Source organism: Bos indicus, chromosome 6, assembly GCF_029378745.1.
Source record: "Bos indicus isolate NIAB-ARS_2022 breed Sahiwal x Tharparkar chromosome 6, NIAB-ARS_B.indTharparkar_mat_pri_1.0, whole genome shotgun sequence".
Taxonomy (NCBI): Eukaryota; Metazoa; Chordata; class Mammalia; order Artiodactyla; family Bovidae; genus Bos; species Bos indicus.
This window is the reverse complement of record NC_091765.1, coordinates 94241371-94264364: the sequence shown is the minus strand read 5'-3', so window position 1 is coordinate 94264364 and position 22994 is coordinate 94241371. Positions and strand designations below refer to the sequence as shown.

The following is a 22994-nucleotide window of genomic DNA, read 5'->3' as shown; positions in this document are numbered from 1 at the left end:
GTATCAACTTAATCACAAGAGCAAACAAACAAAAAAAAGCCACAAATGAAAAACTAAATATCTTATTAAAAAAACAAAAGCTTAATGTTCCTATATTGGCTCAATCTTTTCACAAATTACAATTTAAATTAATGCGTATGGCTAGATGGCTGAATTCATGCTCTCATAGAACACTAGATCATGAATGACAGAACTAAAATTAGAAGTGACTGCTTCCCTTTGGGAGAAAAATTACATTTTTATTTCTTTCACAAAGAAAATATATATTTAGTACACAGCTAACATGTAACAACCAACAAACCAAGCACAAAGCTCCTTGTAGTAGAATATTTTAAAAATTCACTATAAAACACATTTTAAAATTCCAGGTTTCAAACAGGAGTTAGCCAGCACAGTTAAATTTATCAGACACCCATCAACAATGATTATTCACTGTGCACATGTCATTATTTTACACTATAAAAATTAGTTCTCAACTTCTAAACATAATCCTACAATTTCCATTTGACATTATACTAGTCATATTTGTACCTGAGTAATCTATATAAAATTCAGAAAGAAAGGGCTCTGTCTGCTTTGCTTGTACAGATTCATAGTCATCACAGTGCCAATAAATCTACTTTCTGACAACGAATATAAAACACCCTAAGGACACAAATTGTGTCTGGAAAAGTAGCACAGGAAATTTTTAGCTAAACTGCCAACAGCTCAAATCTGAGATGTGGTAATAAAATGTGATTTTCTCTCAAGAGATCATTATGCTGTCACAAGAAGTGTCGCCTACAAAGCGTTATGAGTGTAAGGGACAATTCTAACTCTTAATTGATTATATAAAATTATCCAGTAGTTACTATACAGTTACATTAGCCATAACTGAAATCTAGCCTATCTAAACACTAGCACATCAGCTTTCCTTTGTTGGCTTTTTCTTCACACAGCAACCTGGCAAGCCAGTTAACAAATACACTAGTTATAACTGCTACAAAGATGACAAAATACAGAATTACCTTTCTGAGTTCAACAGTATTAATTTATAAAACATTATTTTCAATATTACAATAGTCCTTTAATGAAAAAAGTTTAAAGACTCTAGAAATTTCAATATATTAGCTCAAAAACATTACTAGATTATTTACTATGTGACTAACAAAACTACAAAGATTCTGAATGGAAGTAACGAGTTCAATGTGGCTTTAAAAAATTTATGATGCATTTTTCTCTAAGGAAGATATTCTCAGCTTCTATACTGCAAATTGAGCATAAGGCTTCCTTAACAGCACTAAAAAAATGACTATTAATGGTGTAATATCTGCATTAAATTACACCTTTCTTCTGCCCAGATGAGAGTGAGGCAAAGGAGATCTGCCTTTTAGCCAGTTTTATCTTGTCAATCAAACCTTCAGTAATGTGTCTTTTGTTAAGAGTATATGTTGTGGGAGTTCCCAGGTAACAATTTTAGATAGCAATGCCAGTGTACTTCAAAAACATTCATCTAAAACACTCCACTTCACAGAGTATGAACACAAGGAGGTGTCCTAATTTTTTTCACACCAAAGGCATTTCCCTCTTTTTCCATTTGATACAATGAGAACTGTTCAGGAAACAGGAGGGAATGAATGACCTCATTTTGAGGGTTGAGTATCACCATCTTCCATTTTCCCCATTAAATGGTAACATGAAGCATCTCTCACTGAATTTCCTATTGGTCAATAAAATCAGCATCCTAGTTCTCAGGATAAAAATAACCTACAGTAGAAATTTCAAAGTAAAAAATAAATTTCTCCAAAATACACATGCTAAATGAATACTTTAACCTCAATATCGTAACTCTCTAAATACTATTCTGAAATAAGATCAAAATATAGCTCTTAACTGCTATGAACTGATTTTTTTTTTCTGAATAGTCTCAAATTCACACCTAAAATGTTGTAGGCATTTCATCTGAGCTATGACAAGCATAAAAATGGTATCATGGAAATTAAAACTCTATCTCTGTCAAGCATATAAATATACATTCTGTTTTCTGATAATTTTTCTGGCTTCTTTTTTATCTTTGAGTATCTATTTGTCATCCCACAGCTATATCCAGTTACCCATTACAGAAATGCTACTCCATATAACTAACCTGTAAATGGAATACATTTTAAACTTATTGCTGTTTAGTTGCTAAATTATGTCCGACTCTTTTGTGACCCCATGGATTGCAGCCCTCCAGGCTCCTCTGTCTATGGGACTTCCCAGGCAAGAATACTGGAGTGGGTTGCCATTTCCTTCTCCAGGGGAGCTTCCCTGACCCAGGGATCAAACTCATGTCTCCTGCATTAGCAGATGTACTCTTTACCACTGAGCCACCTATCACTGACAATTTAGCCATCCTGGCACAAATTCTAAGCCTGGGGAAAAACAAAAAAAGACTCCCTCCTTTTTGTTAAGACACTGGGTAACAAACATGTTCTTAAAAGACTTTTTAAAAACCAACCCTTGATGATTTCAAAACAGTAGTTAAGGTATGAGTCTTGTTTCCTCCACTGTTGAAATACTTTTAGGTAATGTGGGTTTCAACACTAGTCACAAAATTAGGCCAGGAAAAGACTTCCACAATCACCTCCTCTCATTAATACCTTCATTTTATAAATTAAGATTCAACTGAATTTGTTTTCTATATTATACTACAAGCCATTTACTATAGCCATTTAATGAATCAAATGTCAATGCTGAGAAGAACCAACTGAATTTGAGTCATACAAGCTGGGGATCTGTAAGCAGGAGCAAATTAACTAAATCAAACCTATCTGTGGTTTCATTAAATTACATATATGGTTAAAAATTCAACTACCACAAGATTTAAGAACCACTGATGAAAAAGTATATATTAGTAGACAGAGGGAAAAATATTGTAGATACTCTTTTTTTATTACCTTGCAAGAATACTTCCCAATCTCTATAAAAATTCTGGCCAGGCGAGGAGCACCAAGAAGATACTCTGGTTTCACCCGTTACGCTTGACTGCTTTCTAAATATTATGCTTTAAAATGAAACCAAATGACTTTTCTTGTAAACTCTAGAAATACTTCTGAATGTTTTTCCTCAATTCCTAATATGGCCACTGGTGGCAGATATGGCTGAATGCTTGTTAAATTTAAATGAATTCACATTTAAAATAGTTTCCTGCCAGTTTATTAAATACAGACAAAACACATTTTACTTATGAAATAACCTCAAAAGAGGTATTGACATTCTAACATAAAGTTCAACTCTATAGAAACATGTGTTTGTTAGTTACTCAGTCGTGTCCAATTCTTTGAGACCCCCTGGACTGTAGACCCCCAGGCTTCTCCATCCATGGAATTCTCCAAGCAAGAATACTGGAGTGGGTTGCCATTTCCTTCTCCAGGGGATCTTCCTGACCCAGGGATTGAACCTGGGTCTTCTGCACTGCAGGCAGATTCTTTACCATCTGAGCCACCAGGGAAGCCATAGAAACATGTTATACCTCAATAATTTAATCTAGATATAGATGCTAAAGAACCTCAATATACAGAGGTTAGTCAATGGTATGTTTATATTTTTTAAAAAATTTTACTCATGTTAGTTTCCACTAAAAAGATCCTAAAATACTTGAGAAAATTATAAGCATAACCAGTTAAGAGTTATGGCCAGCTTTTCCAAAACTGCACTCAAATCAAAAAAATTTTAACAATCATATATAATTTAAATTCTAAAAAATACTGTGGTAAAAAGTTGCATTATGTGGAAACTGTTTACTTGCTTTTTTATACCTAAGTTTTCCATCTCCGGATCAAGAAGGTATGTGCTAATATTTTTCTTCTGCTATTAGTAAGCTTTACTGTCCACCACTCTCTTCTACTTATTAGGAAATAACCTTGTGGAGGACAGGGGGAAGATAATCAACTGAACTCAGATTTTGTTAATTTGGTTAGTGAAAATGTCAGCCTTTCTTGGCCTTACCCAGATATCAGCCTTGGTGGTGATAGGCTTCCCTCCATAAAGGTTGATCATTTCAGGGGCTCTGTATGACAGAGTTGTATACCTGGCAGTAAATAAGTAAAATGGAGTGGAGATATAAAAAAAAAGACATACTACATTGTTTCTACATAAAATACTACAAAAACTTTTAGGTTCAATAACATTATAGAGAAATAATACTATTTTAAAAGCTCATTAAAAGCCCATCAAGGATTAAACAATACAAAGCATTATACACGTTTTTATTCAACAAGTGCAATTGCATCTTTAATAATAAACACAATTTTTAATAGAAAAAATTAAATAAAGACAATGTACTGGAAACATGGTTTTCCTTGAATTTCTTAGATGAAATAATACAATTTAACTATAAAAATATCCTTATCAAAATATTTTAGTCAACTAATTTAAAAGTAAAACTTCTACCCTCTCAAAAAATTAATTTATATGTTTATTAAGCAGTTTGCTTTTATGAATCCTAACATAATTCCTTACACATGGCAGTAAATGTCCTCGAGGTTTGTTTTTATAATTATTCTTTTAAAAGTAATCTAATTGTCATAATTAATTATTAATTACATTAAGTACACTTCCAAAACTGTTAGCATAAGTAGTCTGGAATTAAAAGATACGGTGAATAAATATTTACAAGTATAAAAACTCCAAATCCACTATGAACAGGACAAAGTATTGCTCAATTTCATGGGAGAAATTATTAGAATATCAAGGAATTCCTGTATTATGGCATAATTTAAGATTCACTTTAAGTGCTTTTATGTTTTATTTTACATGAAGTATCTTAAAACTCAATATTCTACCATCTTATTTTTTTTCAAATCACCCTAACTGTGATACATTCTGAATGATACTACTACAGAGGAGTGATCTAAGAAACCAGAATATAAACTACATAAGGACAGGCCTTTTTTTTTGTTCACTGCTATACTGTAGCATCAACAACAGTGTCTAATATGTTGTACACCCTGTTAACTGAATAGACAATTAGACCATTAATTCCTGTGAGCCACTAAGTACAAGAACCCATGAGCTTATTACGTTCATCACTAGTGTACAATTCTGCTAAACTTAAGCTATACTTCAGATCTGAACAGCAAAAAATTAAACTTTCAGCAAGCCAAAGATGCTTGAGCAGAATTCTGTAACAGTCATTATATATCACAACCCAGTAACTTTTAAAATTATATGTATATACATATACCCACAAGAAGCCAATTCAATACTTCATTGTTCTGGTGTTCTTCAGGATGTTTATATGTTTACTAAGGAATTTGTTTTTATGAAATCTTAACATAACCATCAGAGGCTGTTCCTGAGTAGAAATACACAAGTCTAGAAAACCATAGTTTTATACAAATGGACCAGAGTAAGATCAGCTCTGCTGCTGCTGCTGCTGCTAAGTCGCTTCAGTCGTGTCTGACTCTGTGCGACCCCACAGACGGAAGCCCACCAGGCTCCCCTGTCCCTGGGATTCTCCAGGCAAGAACACTGCTCTATTTGAGCCTATTTCAAAATACATGTCGTAGTTCAAACAAAAGCTCATAGGTAGCCTTAAACAAGCGAGAATCTGTGAGGAAGTGAAGAAAAGTAACTTAGAAAAAGGGAGCTACTTAGAAAATCTTATTCTTACAGATCTTTCTGCATTCTGCTTCATTTTATTAAGATGATCAAAGATTTACAAACAGTACTATTTTCTAAAACTAGAAAACAGAAAAGCCAGGGAAAAGTCCTTACAATACTCTAGCAACCATGGAAAATACAAGGTTAAGAAAACATAAGGCAGATATGATTTATATTTCTACCAAAGAGTTCTCCAAAACAGCATTAGAAAGTAACAAGTTTTCCACACAGTTTTCAATGCAATAATATCAACTTCTTAATAGTAAATACAAGGTCAAAGTTTAAATATTTTTCCTAACAAGCACAAATCCTCACTCAGTATCAATAAACACAAAGATGTTTAATTGAACTCAATAATAACTTCAAACTCCCTTTAATGAGTCCACTAATTACTACAGCTTATTTAACAAATTTGTTAAATTTGACTAATTTGTTTACAATGTAGATGAAAGTTTGCTTCCATGGTAAAATGTATTTCCTATTGAACTAGATGAGATGTAAACTAATCAATTATATCACACAGAAATATCTTAAAGAGATCTATTAATGGAATACCTAAAGTTTAAGCTAGCAAAGCTGGTCACAGACTCAAGTTACCTAAAATCCTCATGAGACAAAACAAAATTAACACTTACTTTTTAATTTCTTCTTCTACTGTATTAACTCCATCTTTTTGAGGATTAAGAAATTTATTTGTGGCACTGCCAAAGTCACAAAGTACATAGTTTCCACCATCATTCAACAAAATATTTTCTACCTTCAGAAAAGAAAATCAGTAATTAGTAGTATTTTCTAAGTGAAATTGTCTTTTTACAACAATGATTTGACACAATAAACACCAAAGGACTTGTTTTATATACATACACACACACCCCTACACATACACATACACAAGTATATAGAGAGAGAAGGTACCTCAAACTGTGAGAAAGGACAAATGATTCAGAACAAAAATACATGTTACTTTATCTACTGCTTCTCTCACTAAGAACAGAGGAGTGCTTCTTCCAACCCAGGATAACTTTTGCAAGAGTCAAGTAACCCTTTTTGTTGTAACACGTTGAGTGACTAAGTTGTGTCTGACGATTTGTGACTCTATGGACTGTAGCCTGCCAGGCTCCACTGTTCATGGGATTTCCCAGGCAAGACTACTGGAGTGGTTGCCATTTCCTTCTCCCGGGGATCTTTCCAACTCAGGAATCAAATCTGCGTTTCCTGCATTAGCAGCTGGATTCCTTACCACTGAGCCATCTGGGAAGCCCTCAGTAACTGTAAGTCCTCTCTATAACTGCTTCGATAAGAGAGAACAGCTAGTGGGAGTGAGCCTATACCCTACCTCCAATTTCCTTCTTTTCTGACACTTCAGTTTTTCTACAGAAAAAACATAAACCATTCCAATTCTACCTCTGATTAACTCCTAACTCCATTTTTATCTAAAACATTACACTGAAAAACACAGATCTAACTTTGTGTCTTAACTTAAGAGATCGCAGTCGTAATAACTTAAAGTTATGTGCACAGTTTCTAAAACAGGAGAGTGTGGGTTCACAGCCCAACTGTGCTACTTATTACCACATGTACCCTGGACAATTTGCTTAACCACTCTGTGCTTCAGTCTCCTTACCTATAAACTGGGGGAAATAACATCTGCTACATGACATTGTTGTAAAAACTGTAAAAGCTGAATGTATTAAAACATGTAAAAAGCTTAGAATACAACTGATACAAGGTAAGCATTCAATAAATGACACTATTATTAACTTTTTTACAGTATTTTTATGATATAGCCTTGAATGAGTAACTAAATTTCTCTCCACACTACCAAAATACATTAGTTTCTTTATAATTTTTATTCTATATTTCATTTTAGTTTACTTTTAAACATACTTGTAAAAAATAAAGATTTATACAAGAAATCTACTTAAAAAAAGCTACTTAAGCAGGTATGAATAAATTTCCACATGTAAAAAGAACTAACTCTATTCAATATGGTCTATATAAAAGTATGCAATTCAATGACTTTGTTTTAAAGCCAAGGAAGACCTGGCTGAAAACATCAACTTTACATTAAAAAAGTTAATGAGCTAAAATAGCACAAAAACATCTGACCAAATTATTAGGGAAAATATAAAAGAGCTACATATCCAGAAGAACTGAAATGAAAGATGCTACACTGATTATCCAAATTAAGTGACAGATGAGGAGTCAAACACTGTGATCTTACCTTAAGTTTGTATTCTTTAGCATAAGTTTCCCTAAAAGATGCTTTCATGGTTAACAACCTATATTATGAGTAACATCTTCTATTTTCTTGTATCTTAAGAGCATTTTATTATCACTTTTCAAAGCTGTATGTGCTAAGTGCTCAACTGCTTCAGTCGTGTCTCACTTTTTGCAACCCTATGGACTATAGCCTGCCAGGCTCCTCTGTCCATGGGGATTCTCCAGGCAAGAATACTGGAGTGGGTTGCCATGCCTTCCTCCAGGGGATCTTCCCAACCCAGGGATCAAACCCACCTCTCTTATGTCTCCTGCACTGGCAGGCAGGTTCTTTACCACTAGTGGCACCTGGGAAGCCCAAGAATAAGTCAGAACTGGGATTCATTCATTCAGTAAATATTTACTGAGACTCTGTTATGTGCCAGACACTGTACTAAATGCTTGGATACATCATAACAAAAGAGAGAAATCCCTGCTCACAGAGAGCTTACCCTCCAATGGATGAGGACAGAAAATAAAACAATAGTCTTAATACATAAGCAAATTACATAGTATCTGAGAAACTGACAAATAATAATAAACAGTAGAACAAGTAGAAAAGGGAAAGATTATGTTGTAATTATAAATACAGTGGTACTAGCACAGGACTCTGAGAAAGTGAATCTGAGTGAACTTGAAGTGGGGGAAAGGTTTACCTTGGGATATCTGGGCATAGAACATTTCAGGAAGAGGAATTTTTGTAATCCTAGTGTTTGCAAGTATCAAAGAAGACACCTATGTTTCTAAAGAATGTAGTGATAGCTCAAGCAATATAATTCCAGGAATATTCAACCCCCTTTGGGCACTTTTTCCAGTGTAACAGGTGGGTACCATATACGAAAGGTCAGATTCCATGAATATGAAAGACAAAGTAACCTTAAAGTGACAATCACCACCAAATTATAAGAAATTATCTAAAACTGTAGTGAATTATAAATAAATCAGTAAAGAGACCCATTTACAGTGAGCTCCAATATCTCTGGAAAATTCCTTGATGCTTAAAATGAATTATAGGAAACAGGAGGAGTGTTGGAAGGACAGTGTGGAGAGACATCCAACCTGCGTCAGTGACGTTCATATTCTTGTTCATATGAAACCTTTTAAAGAAGCCTGCTCAGTACAACAGAAGCAGAGTAGGCAGTACAAAATCCATCTCTACAACCATGCGAGAAACTGTCAGGGTCATGGAAAGCACAGTTTCAATTCTAGAGTCAGTCTCTACATGGCCTCAGGAAACGCAGCAGAGAATGGAGAGACCGATGTCAGTCCTGGTACAAGAACTGCTTTAGATGAAGACAGTCCAAGGACATTTTAACTCCAAAGTTTAAAAGGCAGTAATCCATAAGGAGTCTGAAGTTCATACCTTGAGATCCCGGTGAATTATCGGAGTCTTACACTGATGCAACCTTGCAACAGCTTCACAGGTATCACAGAATATCTGTAACACTTCTGCTTCTGTAAAGCCAGTCTGCAGCTTCTTATTCATCTGATTCACTACCTGCCCAGCTAACCAAAAAAAGTAATTTTGATGACATTTTTAATAAACGAAGACTACCACAGACAAAGAAATTAAGAAATGACTTTATGGTCTCAGGTAATGGGAAACTGGCTTTTTAATAATTTTCCTGTAAGGATGCTTATTATACACCATATTCTGTTGATTCAATGACATACTTTTTTTTTTCACTTTTTTCATCTTTGAAATGAGAACATCTGATGTTCTCATTTCAAATAACTGATGTTCTGCTAATACCATTGGCCATATTTTAACATTTTAACAATTCCAAAATCAAGATGTACCTTGTAACTGACGGCATCATAAATTTGAAGCAACAGTTATTCAACTATGCTAATTTTGGGGGTAAACATAGTGAACGAAAATAGTCTCTACTATCACAAAATTTGTAACTGAAGGCAGAGATAAATTACTAAATAATCACACACATAAGTATTTATCAAAGTTACATACAACAAGGATAGTATAAGAAAAACCCAAATTTAAATTGGTAAAAGATAGGAAGAAGAGACTGGCAGAGAAGGCCTATCTAAGGAAGTGATTATTTATGTTTAAACTGAAGGTTAATTACAAATTAACCTGGCAGAGATTTAGGAGAACACCCTAGTGACAGCAAGTGACATGTAAAAAGGCCTCTAGTTTGGGAAAGAGTTTGATGATTTTGAATAACTAAAAGAGAACCAATGTGAGTATGGTCTAGAAAGCATCAAGAAGAGAGTAAAATAAGATGATACTGATGAGAGAGAGAAATTTTAGATTTTATCTTGAGAATCAAGAAAACTTCCTGATCTGATTTTGAAACGATCTCCTTGACTGGGGGGTGGAGGAATCTCAAGAGAGAAAAAGAGATGTATAAGAGTCATGTTCTAAACCAGGTTAAGAGATAACTTACCAGGGCAGAGTAACTTAGCAAAGTCAAACAGCCACACCAACAAGCCCTGAGAGAGTCGTTAAATAAGTATTGAGTGGACTACAATAACTGATATCATAATGGTGACAATTCTTATACTAAGAGAAAGTTTACTATCATATTCTCAGAATACAAATACATGATTCATTCAGAAAACATTCTAACCTAAATAAAGTTTGGAAATTTAAAAAGGCAAGCTTGTGTTTAAGTTTGAAACTTTCTTTTAATAAGTTTGAATAAATGAATGTCTGTTATTTTGTGATGTGTAAGAAGGTGCATGGAACAACACCAGGTTCCAAATCGGGAAAGGAGAACATCAAGGCTGCATATTGTCACCCTGCTTATGTAACTTATACGCAGAGTACATCATGAGAAACGCTGGGCTGGATGAAGCACAAGCTGCAATCAAGACTGCCGGGAGAAATATCAGTAACCTCAGATATGCAGATGACACCACCCTTATGGCAGGAAGTGAAGGAGAACTAAAGAGCCTCTTGATGAAAGTGAAAGAGAAGTAAAAAAGTTGGCTTAAAACTCAACATTCAAAAAACTAAGATTATGGCATCCGATCCCATCACTTCATGGTAAATAGATGGGGAAACAATGGAAACAGTGACAGACTTTATTTTGGGGAGCTCCAAAATCATTCCAGATGGTGATAGAAGCCATGAAATGAAAAGACACTTGCTCCTTGGAAGAAAAGCTATGACAAACCTAGACAGCATATTAAAAAGCAGGGACATTACTTTGCCAACAAAGGTCCCTCTAGTCAAAGCTATGTTTTTTCCAGTAGTCATACATAGATGTGAGAGTTGGACTATAAAGAAAGCTGAGTGCCGAAGAATTGATGCTTTCAAGCTGTATGTTAGACAAGACTCTTGAGAGTCCCTTGGACTGCAAGGAGATCAAATCCCAAAGGAAATCAGTTCTGAATGTTCACTGGAAGGACTGATGCTGAAGCTGAAACTCCAATACTTTGGCCACCTGGTACAAAGAACTGACTCATTGGAAAAGACCCCAATGCTCGGAAGTTGAAGGCAGGAGGAGAAGGGGATGACACAGGATGAGATGGTTGGGCAGCATCACCAAGTTGATGGACATGAGTCTGAGCAAGCTCTGGGAGTTGGTGATGGACAGAAAGCCTGGTGTGCTGAAGTCCATGGGGACACAAAGAGTCGGGCACGACTGAGTGACTGAACTGAAGAAGGGGCATACACACTTGTTCCTTCTATTATTACTATCTAAACAGCATTCTCGTATGTTTTCTGAAATAGCTAGTTTTTCCTTAGAACTTTAAAGCAGAGGGAAAAAACATTAATTTTGCCCATGAATCCTCAATTTTGAGAAAACTCAGGTCTATTTGGTTATAATCTGTTCAAAGTATCTCATATAAGACTGAGGCATCTGACTATGAAGCAATTTTCTCCATACTTTGTCAAATGTCCTGGTTCATTTTACGCAAAAATTAAACAGTAAAAGAAGTGGTTTATTGGTGTTTATTCATATTATTCAAGCTTCTCTGATGGCTCAGATGGGAAAAAAATCTGCCTGCAATGCAGGAGACCTGGGTTTGATCCCTAAGTCAGGAAGATCCCCTGGAGAAGAGAATGGCTACAGATTCCAGTATTCTTGCCTGGAAGAACTCCACGAACAAAGGAGCCTGGTTGGCTACAGTCTATGTGGTCACAAGTCAGACATGACTGAGCAAGTCACACACACACACACACACACTCTTAAGAGTCCCTTGGACTGCAAGGAAATCAAACCAGTAAATCCTAAAGGAAATCAATCCTGAATACTCATTCAAAGGATTGATGCTGAAGCTCCAATACTTTGGCCACCTGATATGAAGAGTCAACTCACTGGAAAAGACCCTAATGCTGGGAAAGATTGAGGGCAAGAGGAGAAGAGGGCAGCAGAGAATGAGATGGTTAGACAGCATCACCGATTCAATGGACATGAACGTGAGCAAACTCCAGGAGATGGTGAAGGACAGGGAAACCAGGCATGCGTAGTTCATGGTGTCACAAAGAGTCGGACACAACTTAGCAGCTGAACAACAACATTCACGTTATTCAACTATCAGTTCACAGTTAAAGAAATCATACCCTTGAATTCATTCTGCCTCTTGCAAACTTTCAATGTTTCAATGAGTAGAATAAATTTTAAACAAAGAGTATTTTTTCCCTTTAGAGATCTTTGGGTTAGAAGCCCTGAATCACAAAATCTAAGTTCCCATAAAAAGCTAAAAGCTCTATCTGAGCTACACTTCAAATGTAGAAACAAATGAAATTTAATTATTCAAAACCGAAGTCTTCTAAACAGACAACGTATTAAAAAGTAGAGACGTTACTTTGCCCACAAATGTCAAACAGTCAAGGCTGTGGTTTCTCCAGTAGTCATGTACAGATGTGAGAGCTGGACAATAAAAAAGGCTGAGCCCGAAGAATTGATGCCTTTGAACCGTGGTGCTGGAGAAGATTCTCGAGAGTCCCTTGGACAGCAAGGGAATCAAACCAGTCAATCCTAAAGGAAATCAACCCTGAATATTCATAAGAAGGACTGATGCTGAAGCTGAAACTCCAGTACTTTGGCCACCTGATGCAAAGAGCTGACTCGTTCACTGGAAAAGATCCTGACGCTGGGAAAGAGTGAAGGCGGGAGGAGAAGGGGACGACAGAGGATGAGATGGTTGGATGATAGCACCAACTCAAGAGACATGAGTTTGAGCAAACTCTTGTGAGACAGTGAAGGACAGGGAAGCCTGGTGTGCTTCAGTCCATGGGATCGCAAAATGTCAGAAACAACTGAGCAACAATAAGACATGAAGTAAAATTATTCTAATGAAAAATTTAAAAATCATATCCTAAAAGCAAATATTGCCGAAGACTGAACGTCTTTTAAAGTAAGATGTGGGTAACTTCCAGATCTTCACATATTTTTCAAACAGATATCATCCCCTAAACAAAACTTTTATCCTCTGCCCAATTTCATGATTAAAATTTAAACAGTCACCATTTTTCTGGCCTCAACAATCTTCATATCTCTGAGATTGCACTCATTACCATTTAATTTAAAATGCCAAACAGTGCAACCTACCATCTTATTTAAATGCTGATACGACTTTATTTTTTACAAGATAATTAAATTTCATCTGCCACAGACTGTACCATTGCCCCCCTCCCCAAATACTCACTTCCTTAAAAACTGAAGCTCATTTGGTTCCCCTTTTCAAATGTCCTCTGAATGACAATTTTAATTAAACTCATTCAGGGTTATGATTATGTTCAATTATTTTTAAAAAGTTATCAATAGTCAAGGGCTATTAGTCAACTCTAATCGAGCTAAGAATTAGTATCTTAAATGCTAGAATTCAGGAAAGTAAGGAAAATCAGTATTGTCTCCTTCAAGGGATCATAATGCTTTACAGTAGAAAAGATAAAAATAAGGAAGAACGATCACAAAAATATCTAATTGTTTATGTAAGTTACAAACATATCACAATAGATATTATAATACTGATTCACTTCATTTTCCTCTGTCCTTCCCTTCTTACAAGACTGGAGTAAAATAAGACTAAATCTTTTCAATTACTATCACCATCCTCCTCCTCTTCCAAACTTCAGGAACTGACCAGAATTCCTGGTATGATAGTTAACAATCATAACTGTCTTGCTGCTGCTGCTGCTAAGTCGCTTCAGTCGCGTCTGACTCTGTGCGACCCCATAGACGGCCGCCCACCAGGCTCCTCAGTCCATGGGATTTTCCAGGCAAGAACACTGGAGTGGGTTGCCATTCATTGCCTTCTCTGCATAACTGTCTTAAGAGAATCTAAATATAAAACAGGTCTCCCTAGAACCCAATCTGCCAGTTACAGTCTGGGGGGGCCAGGTGTGAGTGGGGGGAAGAAGGCAAGTTTGCAGGAAAGTGACTAATTGACCCCTTCACACATGTTAAAGTTTAAAAAAAAAAGTCAAGACTTTAATTCTTAAGCATATGCTAGAAGTAAATATTTCTTTGAAAATACCACATTAAATCCAAATAAAAAGTAGTTTTCTATCTTCTGATGTTTACAAAAGACCACATAAATTTATAAAAATTATAGATCAAAATGTATCCTTTAAATTTATTATACTCAATACGCTCAAGGATAACACAGTATAATACTAATACGGACACAGCATGTTCTTCCTGGTTAGGCTGTAAATGAAATGTACAGGGATCAGGAAATGTGATTGCTTAGATTTCCTATTTTAAACCCAAAGGCATTTTTCTATTTGTCCATTTACATGTGCTCATATCACCAAAGCAATAATAGTATAAATTATTTTTCAACAGCATTTCTTAATTAGGCAAATAATTAAAGCTGAGGTGCAATGAGTGTCCAGAATTAGATAACAGCTGCCCAGGGAGAGACCAAGACACCTAATAACCCATTTTATGAACAAATTCTTTTGGCATAAAACAAATGCAGAGAAATACTTACCTCGACAATATTCCATTAAGATAAGCACTTCCCATACATTATCACTAATTGAATTTACAGCACAGTCCAAATAACCCACGATATTTTTGTGACCAGATAGCTCTTTCTGCAAAAAATAAACAAAATTTTAAAAACTGGAAAACATGTATTTTAAACATCTATTGTTAATGATTTGAAGTTTAAACTAATATATTTAAAGAATTTCCAAAATTAAGATTTAAGTATGGAATGTGACATGTTTAAAAAATTTTCTGCAGTTTCAATGGAAAGTTTAGTTACACATGACTGTCATTTTCTAATAGAAAGTTAATGAATACTCATTTTTAAACTCAATAGAGATGAAAGACATCACTTTTGTTCATTCAAAACAATACTCTTCCAAAGTGAATACACAAGATAGCACTTTGGGACTCAAGAATAAAATACCAGATTTTATATGGTATTTTAAATTCATATTTTATTTAAAAATATGAATTGTTAGTTCATAAACTAACAACTATACTCTTATTTGTCTGTTTTCTCTGCAAGAGACTGCAATTTATATCCACCTAGTTAAAAGAATTTATGAATGTACGTACTTTCAACTAAATAACCTAAAAAATAAACAAGTAGCTAAATAGGATTCCTATAAAGAAACTATAGATTAAATATAGTACTAGCATAATGAGTACAAGGAAATAAGAAGAAAATGGGAAATCTGACACTTTGCTCCTAGTATAAAACAATCATCAATATACAATAAGGTTAAAAACAAAAATTATCTAAATTCATTTTGTCTTTAAATTTTAAAACTCTTAAAGAATTCTGTTTAAAATAAATTGCATCCACTATCATTAAAGAAAAAAATCTAGTTTTAACTATGCAATATAATTTGAGATGTTAGCTAATGGCAGTTGAACATGTGAATAATTCACAAATAAACATAAATAATGGAGGATTAGTCATCAAAAAACAGTTGGAAGACAACTGCTCATCTTACCAAACTATCTTCTTTCAAAGCATAAGATCTGAGTGTTAACTGAGATTGATGATGACTACGTCTTATATATCTCAAACTTAAACAAATTCTATTGAAGGAACTATTACAATATAATAGTAACGTATCTGGGCTCAAGCTAGAAAACATTCTAAGGTTTCCTGTTATCTCAGAGTAAATCTTTTCCCTCTGTGACAGCCTTACCTGAAAAAAAGCAAGTCTCAAAGTCTAATCAACTCTAGTCTAGCTGAGGGATAGGGACGATAAAAGCAGAATTCAGGTAAGTCATATTGTATAAATGTGCCTGTCTTAAAACACAAAGGATCAAACCACATGTGTGTTGATAGAGATGTTGATCCAGAATAAGAAAATCTCCCTCTTAGCAGTTGGGGAGGACTGACAATAACAAGCGTCTACAAGGAAGTGAAAAAACTAGAACCCTCCTACACTGCTAGTGTGAATATAAAATGGATCAACTGCTGTAGAAAACAGTTTAATGGTTCCTTAAAAAGTTACACATGGAATTATCGTATGACCCAGCAATTCCACTCTTAGATATATAGCAAATGAACTGAAAATAAATACTCAAATACATATATATACATATATATAGCAACAATCACAATAGCCCAAAAGTACAGAGTCCAAATGACCATCACAATGGTTTTTTAAAAGTCCATCAATAGATGAATAAACAAATGTTGATATATATGCATAGCATATATTATGGAATATTATTCAGCCATAAAAAGGAATCAAGTGCTAATAAGTGCTACAATGTGGATGAATCTTAAAAATATACTAAGTGAAAAGAAGCCAGACACAAAAGGTCACATACTGCATGATTCCATGGATATAAAATATCCAAAAGACACAAATCCATAGAGACATAGCATAGACTGGGTGGTTGCCAGGCCTTTAACAAGAGTGGGATGGGGAGTAACTGCTTCATGGGCAGGCGTTTCCTCCTGGAGGGATGAAATGCTTTGGAACAACAGGAGCAGTCTGTACACACACTGTGAATGCGTTCAATACCACTTAATTGTTCACTTTAAAGTGTGAATTTTAAAATGCATATTGTGTGAATTTTGACACAATATAACAAAAACATTAAATATATATATATATATATTAGCACTTGATAAAGAATGGATGAGGAGGAGGAAGCAGAGGAGAACAGAGAGAAGGAGTGGGGAACAAGAATAAGAAACTACCCAGAGCGATGACAACAAGCAACTCTAGACAAAAAGGAAACTTTTATTCTGTAGTTTCCTTGAACTGGTTAGTCTAGTTAACTGAATTACTGAAATTTTCTTTAATGGCCTAGTAAAGTATTTTTCACTTTTCCTAATATTTAAGAAGAAATTTTTTCCTTACTGAAGCATACCTTACCACATAACTAAAGTACACACCTACACAAAAATATCAATTCTACAGCATGACTTTTAAAATGAAAAGCAAAACTAACTTTTGCCTGTGAATACAAGCACATACTTTTATTAAATACCCATGGGGATGGTAAGCACCAAATTCAGGATAAGGGCTTCTTTCTGGATGAGCATAACAGTATAAAGATGACATTGGAGAGGAATACACAGAAGGCTTCAACTGTATCTGTAAGCTTTTAATTCTTAAGTTGAGTAGGGGGTGAAGGGGTATTCACCAGTCCTCTCAATTTTTCGATCCTCAGAATATTCCATAATTAAAATGTATTTTAAATAGAAAAAAAAAGAAAGCAGAGAAGCCTCCCTGTTGAACTTCTAAAAGCAAGGAAGAAGAGGCAGGAGTTGGCTGTATTTAGCCCTGAGTGTGGCTTTAAAGAGTACACTTCAAAAGTTTTCAAGATGTGCGTGAGCCAATAAGCAGCTTGCCTAAAAGCTGGTTAATGTTATGCTGCAAAACTGAAAGAAAATACAAGTTTTTCCAAATGGAATTAGTCTCACTTACCATAATTGTAATTTCCCTTTTACAAATGTTGAGGTCTGTCGTGTTATTGACATACATTCGCTTCAATGCATAACGGTGTCCACCATGAGTCCGCACCACGAAAACAGTGGAGAAGCCACCTACGAGAACAAGTACCAATTAAATATAAAGAATTTGAAACTACCACTAAAATTATGTAACATCACTGGGGAGCTTAATCTCAGAGGGAAACAAAGTGACTGTACACAACACAAAAGTAAGGACAGTAAGCAACTAATATATTAAATTATAGCCAAAACACTGGCTTCCTATACCAATCACAAACTAGCACATATAGGATAATATGCTTCTCAGGTTACATGCTTCTCTTTTAAAGGCTAAAATATTAAAATAGCATCTGAATGGGAATATTCCTTATATGGGATATGGAAAATATTACAACATAACTATATCACTGTATCTGGCATATACTACTGATAGTCTACCCATCAGCCTCCCCCTCTCCATGATGACAAAACACTGACACGATCCGATACAAAACACCAACAGGCTCACATGAGTGGGTCCCTCATCCACTCCTAGGGGGTGAACTGACATTGTATTAAGGCGATAACGAGAACCTCATTTCCTCTTGTCAGCAACTGTTTTAGGATTGACTGTGCTAATGGGACATATGGGAAAGTCTGCTGAGGGTTGCAGGAAAGATTTTCCATCCAGGGGGTGGGGGGTGGAAGGGGGGGTTGGGGAGAGAGTTTTATGAAGAATGCCTTTCTCTTCCTTCGAGCTTTTGGATTTTGTTGTGTAAGACGGTAATGTTTAGACCTAAGGCAACCATACGTGGCTATGATGGAAAAAAGAATCAGAGAAAAAAATGACCCAGAATACTAACATAGTTAGGCTACTGAATTAGACAAGCCTTTGGGATCTCTCATGCTAGATAACAAATGCCTTCATTATTTATGCCACAGTCTGTTCACTGTACCTGAGAAAGCATCAGTATCTGAAATATACAGGTATTCTAAAGAACAATTACCTCTGTTACATTTAAACAAAGATTTCCACCTTAAGTTTTTAAAACTCACTTTGGCATAGGATATTTTATGTCACTTTCATCAATTTGATTGTCCTTCTAAAACAACGCTTCCCTTGTGGCTCAGCTGGTAAAGGACCCACCTGCAATTCAGGAGACCTGGGTTCGATCCCTGGGTTGAGAAGATACCTGGAGAAGGTAATGGCTACCCACTCCAGTACTCTGGCCTGGAGAATTGCCATGGACAGAGGACAAGTAATTAATGTGTTTAGAACATAACTGTTAAGTCACTTTTGAATTAACTAAGTGCTCTGCGCAGGGGTGGTGGGGCAGGGGGGGTGGTATTTTTTAGTCCCTTGTTAAATCTAACATCTAACATTATTTAACTTACATGCAGAGTACATCATGAGAAACGCTGGGCTGGAGGAAGTACAAGCTGGAATCAAGATTGCCAGGAGAAATATCAATAACCTCAGATATGCAGATAACACAATTCTTATGGCAGAAAGTGAAGAAGAACTAAAGAGCCTCTTGATGAAAGTGAAAGAGGAGAGTGAAAAAGTTGGCTTAGAGCTCAGCATTCAGAAAACTAAGATCATGGCACCTGGTCCCATCACTTCATGGGAAATAGATGGGAAAACAGTGGAAACAGTGGTTGACTTTATTTTTGGGGGCTCCAAAATCACTGCAGATGGTGACTGCAGCCATGAAATTAAAAGACGCTTACTCCTTGGAAGGAAAGTTATGACCAACCTAGACAGCATATGAAAAAGCAGAGACATCACTTTGTCAACAAAGGTCTGTCTAGTCAAGGCTATGGTTTTTCCAGTTGTCATGTATGGATGTGAGAGTTGGGACTATAAAGAGGGCTGAGCGCAGAAGAATTCATGCTTTTGAACTGTGGTGTTGGAGAAGACTCTTGAGAGTCCCTTGGACTGCAAGGAGATCCAACCAGTCCATCCTAAGGGAAATTGGTCCTGGGTGTTTATTGGAAGGACTGATGTTGAAGGTGAAACTCCAATATTTTGGCCACCTGATGCAAAGAGCTGACTCATTTGAAAAGACCCTGATGTTGGGAAAGATTGAAGGCAGGAGGAGAAGGGGACGACAGAGGATGAGATGGTTAGGTGGTATCACCAACTCAATGCACCTGAGTTTGGGTAAACTCCAGGAGTTGGTGATGGACAGGGAGGCCTGGCGTGCTGCAGTTCATGGGGTGACAAAGAGTCAGACACAACTGAGTGACTGAACTGAACTGAAATCTAACATGCACTAATTTATTTGACGTAACCTGATTACAAGTATAAAAATTTTCCAATCACTACCAAGAAGTCAATTCATCAGACATAATTTGTTAATTACGTCTCTCAGCTCCTAATCAGTATTTTCTTTCCAAAGAACTGAAAATCCAACTTCAAAAGTGACATAAAATTAGATACCATTATCAGTTTCCTGTAACTGAGATCCTCATTTTTTTGCCCAACACACTGATGGACCCTACTCATTCCCCAAGTGACAGAGATTGTCAATGGAATTGTGAGAAAGGCATCAAAGCTGAGAAATATGATATTATGAAACTGATTCTGCAAGGATCATCACTGTATGCTAAAATCCATGAAAGGTTTATGAAAAATAGGATATTCACATGGTGTCGAAGCATCAAAAGGAAAAGCATTTCTTTTCACAGAAGAAATTTGGGGGTCACTAATACTGGCATTAATATTGACATTACATGCTTCCTGATGTGATAGAAAATGAATTAAACAGCATCACCTGTGAAATATCTTTAACCTAATAAACCTTAAAGGCCTAAATTCCACTTTACAGATAACAGGGGCTAAAAGAATATGGAAAACAACACCAAGTGACACCAGGACAAAGTCTGGGATCCTGACTCTGGTTAGTTGTCTTGTACAGTATTCCATATGTGGAGTACAAAAATGGAGCAGAATCACATTACAATCAAGTGTAATACATAGTTCTTGATTAATTACTAGTTTTAGAAGAAACTATAAAACATGATTTTTGTTGGTCAACTATGTGAAAGTTGTTGTTGCTGTTATTGTTTAGTCACTAAGTTGTGTCTAATTCATTTGCTACCCTATGGCCTGTAGCCTGTCAGACTCCTCTGTCTATGGGATCTTCTAGGCAAGAATATTGGGAGTGGGTTGCCATTCCCTTCTCCAGGGAATCTTCCTGACCCAAGGACTGAATGCATGTGTCCTGCACTGGCAGGTAGGTTCTTTACCACTGAGCGACCAGGGAAGCCCATTTGAAAGTAAGGTCATTTTCTTCATTAGTGGGTAATGGGCACACCCAAGTCTTTCTGTGAAGGCGGCCTCTTTATTTGTTCTGGAGCTTCACCCTAAGGGGCAATCTTCAGGTGTGACCCACATTTGGTGGCCTACAAAGGAACACAGGCTTTGGATGCCATCTTAGCATTCTCCCTCTGCCCTGCTCCAGCTCACTGGTATCACCCAGAGAAGAGCTTATACCCTCATCTGGAGTCCCAGTTTCTGACACTGCTACTCAGGGGAGACTTCCAGATCACCTGGTTCTGGTGGCCAGCAGAGCTGATACTTTTAGTCTCATAAGCTTGTACATATCTGCATACTTTTAAAAGCTGGTGTCTGAGGATTTGACTTCCAGGAAGCCTGCAGCCAGGTGCTGAGATTCTGCCCTTTGGGACAATGACAAGTCATAGCACACCCACAACTACTGGTAGGTATTAAAAATGTAACAGGCTACCTGGACAAGGACAGACGTTTAAAAGATAAGCAAAAGCTGAGGCAGGATTGAATCACAAAGTTCATCTCTTACACAGGGCCACTCTTTCCAAACTGACCGGCTATTCATCTATGGTATAGAGAGACAAGCAAAATGAAGAAACAGAGGAATATGTTCCAAATAAAAGAACAAGATAAAACCTCAGGAAAACAAAAACCCTTAATGAAAGAGAGATAAGTAACTTATTTGATAAAGAGCAATAATCATAAAGATGCTTACCGAACTGAACAGATGAACTGTGAGAACTTCATCAGAGATTTTAAAATTTAAGAAAATACCAAACAGAAGTCACAGACCTGAAGAATACAATAACTGAACTGAAAAATACACTAGAGGGGTTCAACAGCAGACTGGATGAAGTATAACAGAGAGTTCAGTCAACTCTAAGACAAGGCAGTGGAACTCAGCCAATCACAGCAGCAAAAAGAAAAAAGAATGGAAAACAGTGGAGACAGTTTAAGAGGTATATGGGACAACATCAAACGAACTAAAATTCACAAAACAGAGCTCCCAGAAGGAAAAGAGATAGAAAGGAGCAGAAATCTTATTTGAAGAGATAATAGCTGAATTCTCCTTAATCTAAGGGAAAAAACAGACATGCAAATCCAGGAAACCCAGAGTTCCAAATAAAAGGAACCCAAAGATACCCACATCAAGACACATTATAATTAAAATGTCAAAAGTTTAAGACAAGGAGAGAACATTAAAAGCACCAAGAGGAAAACAACCTGTTGTTGTACAAGAGAACCTCCAATAAGACTATAAGCAGATTTTTCAGGAGAAACTTTGCAAGCCAAAGGGAGTGGCATGATATATTCAAAGTGCTGAAAGAAAAAAACTTCTAACCAATAATACTCTACCTGGCAAAGTTATCACTTGTAAGTGAGAGAGATAAAGCAAAAGCTAAACATGCTTATTACCACTAAATGGATCTTAGAAGAAATTTGCTAAAGGGACTTCTTTCAGCTGAAAAGAAAGGGTACTAATTAGTAACAAGAACACATAAATGAACAAGTCTCACTGGAAACATACATTCATAGTAAAGGTAAAGGTTTAATTATTTATAAACTAGTATGATGCTTGAAAGAAAAAAGTAAGAAAAATAACTATGATTACAATAATTAGTTAAATGATACACAAGATAAAAAGATGTAAAATGTAACTCAATAATATAACATGTGGAGGGGAGGGAGCAATAATGTTGAGCTTCACAATGGGATTAAACTTCAGCGTTTTCAATTTAAAATAGACTACTGCAGATATAAGTTGTCATATGTTAAGACTTGGTAACCACAAAGCAAAGAGCCTATATAGGCATATCTTGGAGATATTGCACATTCAGTTCCAGAACACTGTAACAAAGCATACTTCAATAAAACTAGTCATACAAATTTGTTGGATTCCCATTATATAAAAAGCTATGTTTACTAAACTATAGTTTATTAATAGTAGAGCAGCATCATGTCTTTTAAAAATGTG

General features: G+C 35.9%; 1 protein-coding gene across 5 annotated transcripts in view; it reads right to left on the bottom strand.

Annotated features, from left to right (window-relative positions):
- Window positions 1-22994, bottom strand: part of BMP2K (BMP2 inducible kinase) — a 117009-nt gene that overhangs the window by 49198 nt on the left and 44817 nt on the right. For all 5 annotated transcript variants that reach the window (XR_011567244.1, XM_070791643.1, XM_070791645.1 and 2 more), the window contains 5 exons: window positions 17720-17838; window positions 14797-14902; window positions 9248-9390; window positions 6261-6382; window positions 3970-4051 (listed from right to left, as the gene is read on the bottom strand). Coding sequence is in view for 4 of the 5 variants with exons in the window: in XM_070791643.1 (XP_070647744.1) it covers window positions 3970-4051; window positions 6261-6382; window positions 9248-9390; window positions 14797-14902; window positions 17720-17838 (572 nt within the window). In the remaining variant the exon portion in view is untranslated. The remainder of the gene's footprint in view (window positions 1-3969; window positions 4052-6260; window positions 6383-9247; window positions 9391-14796; window positions 14903-17719; window positions 17839-22994) is intronic.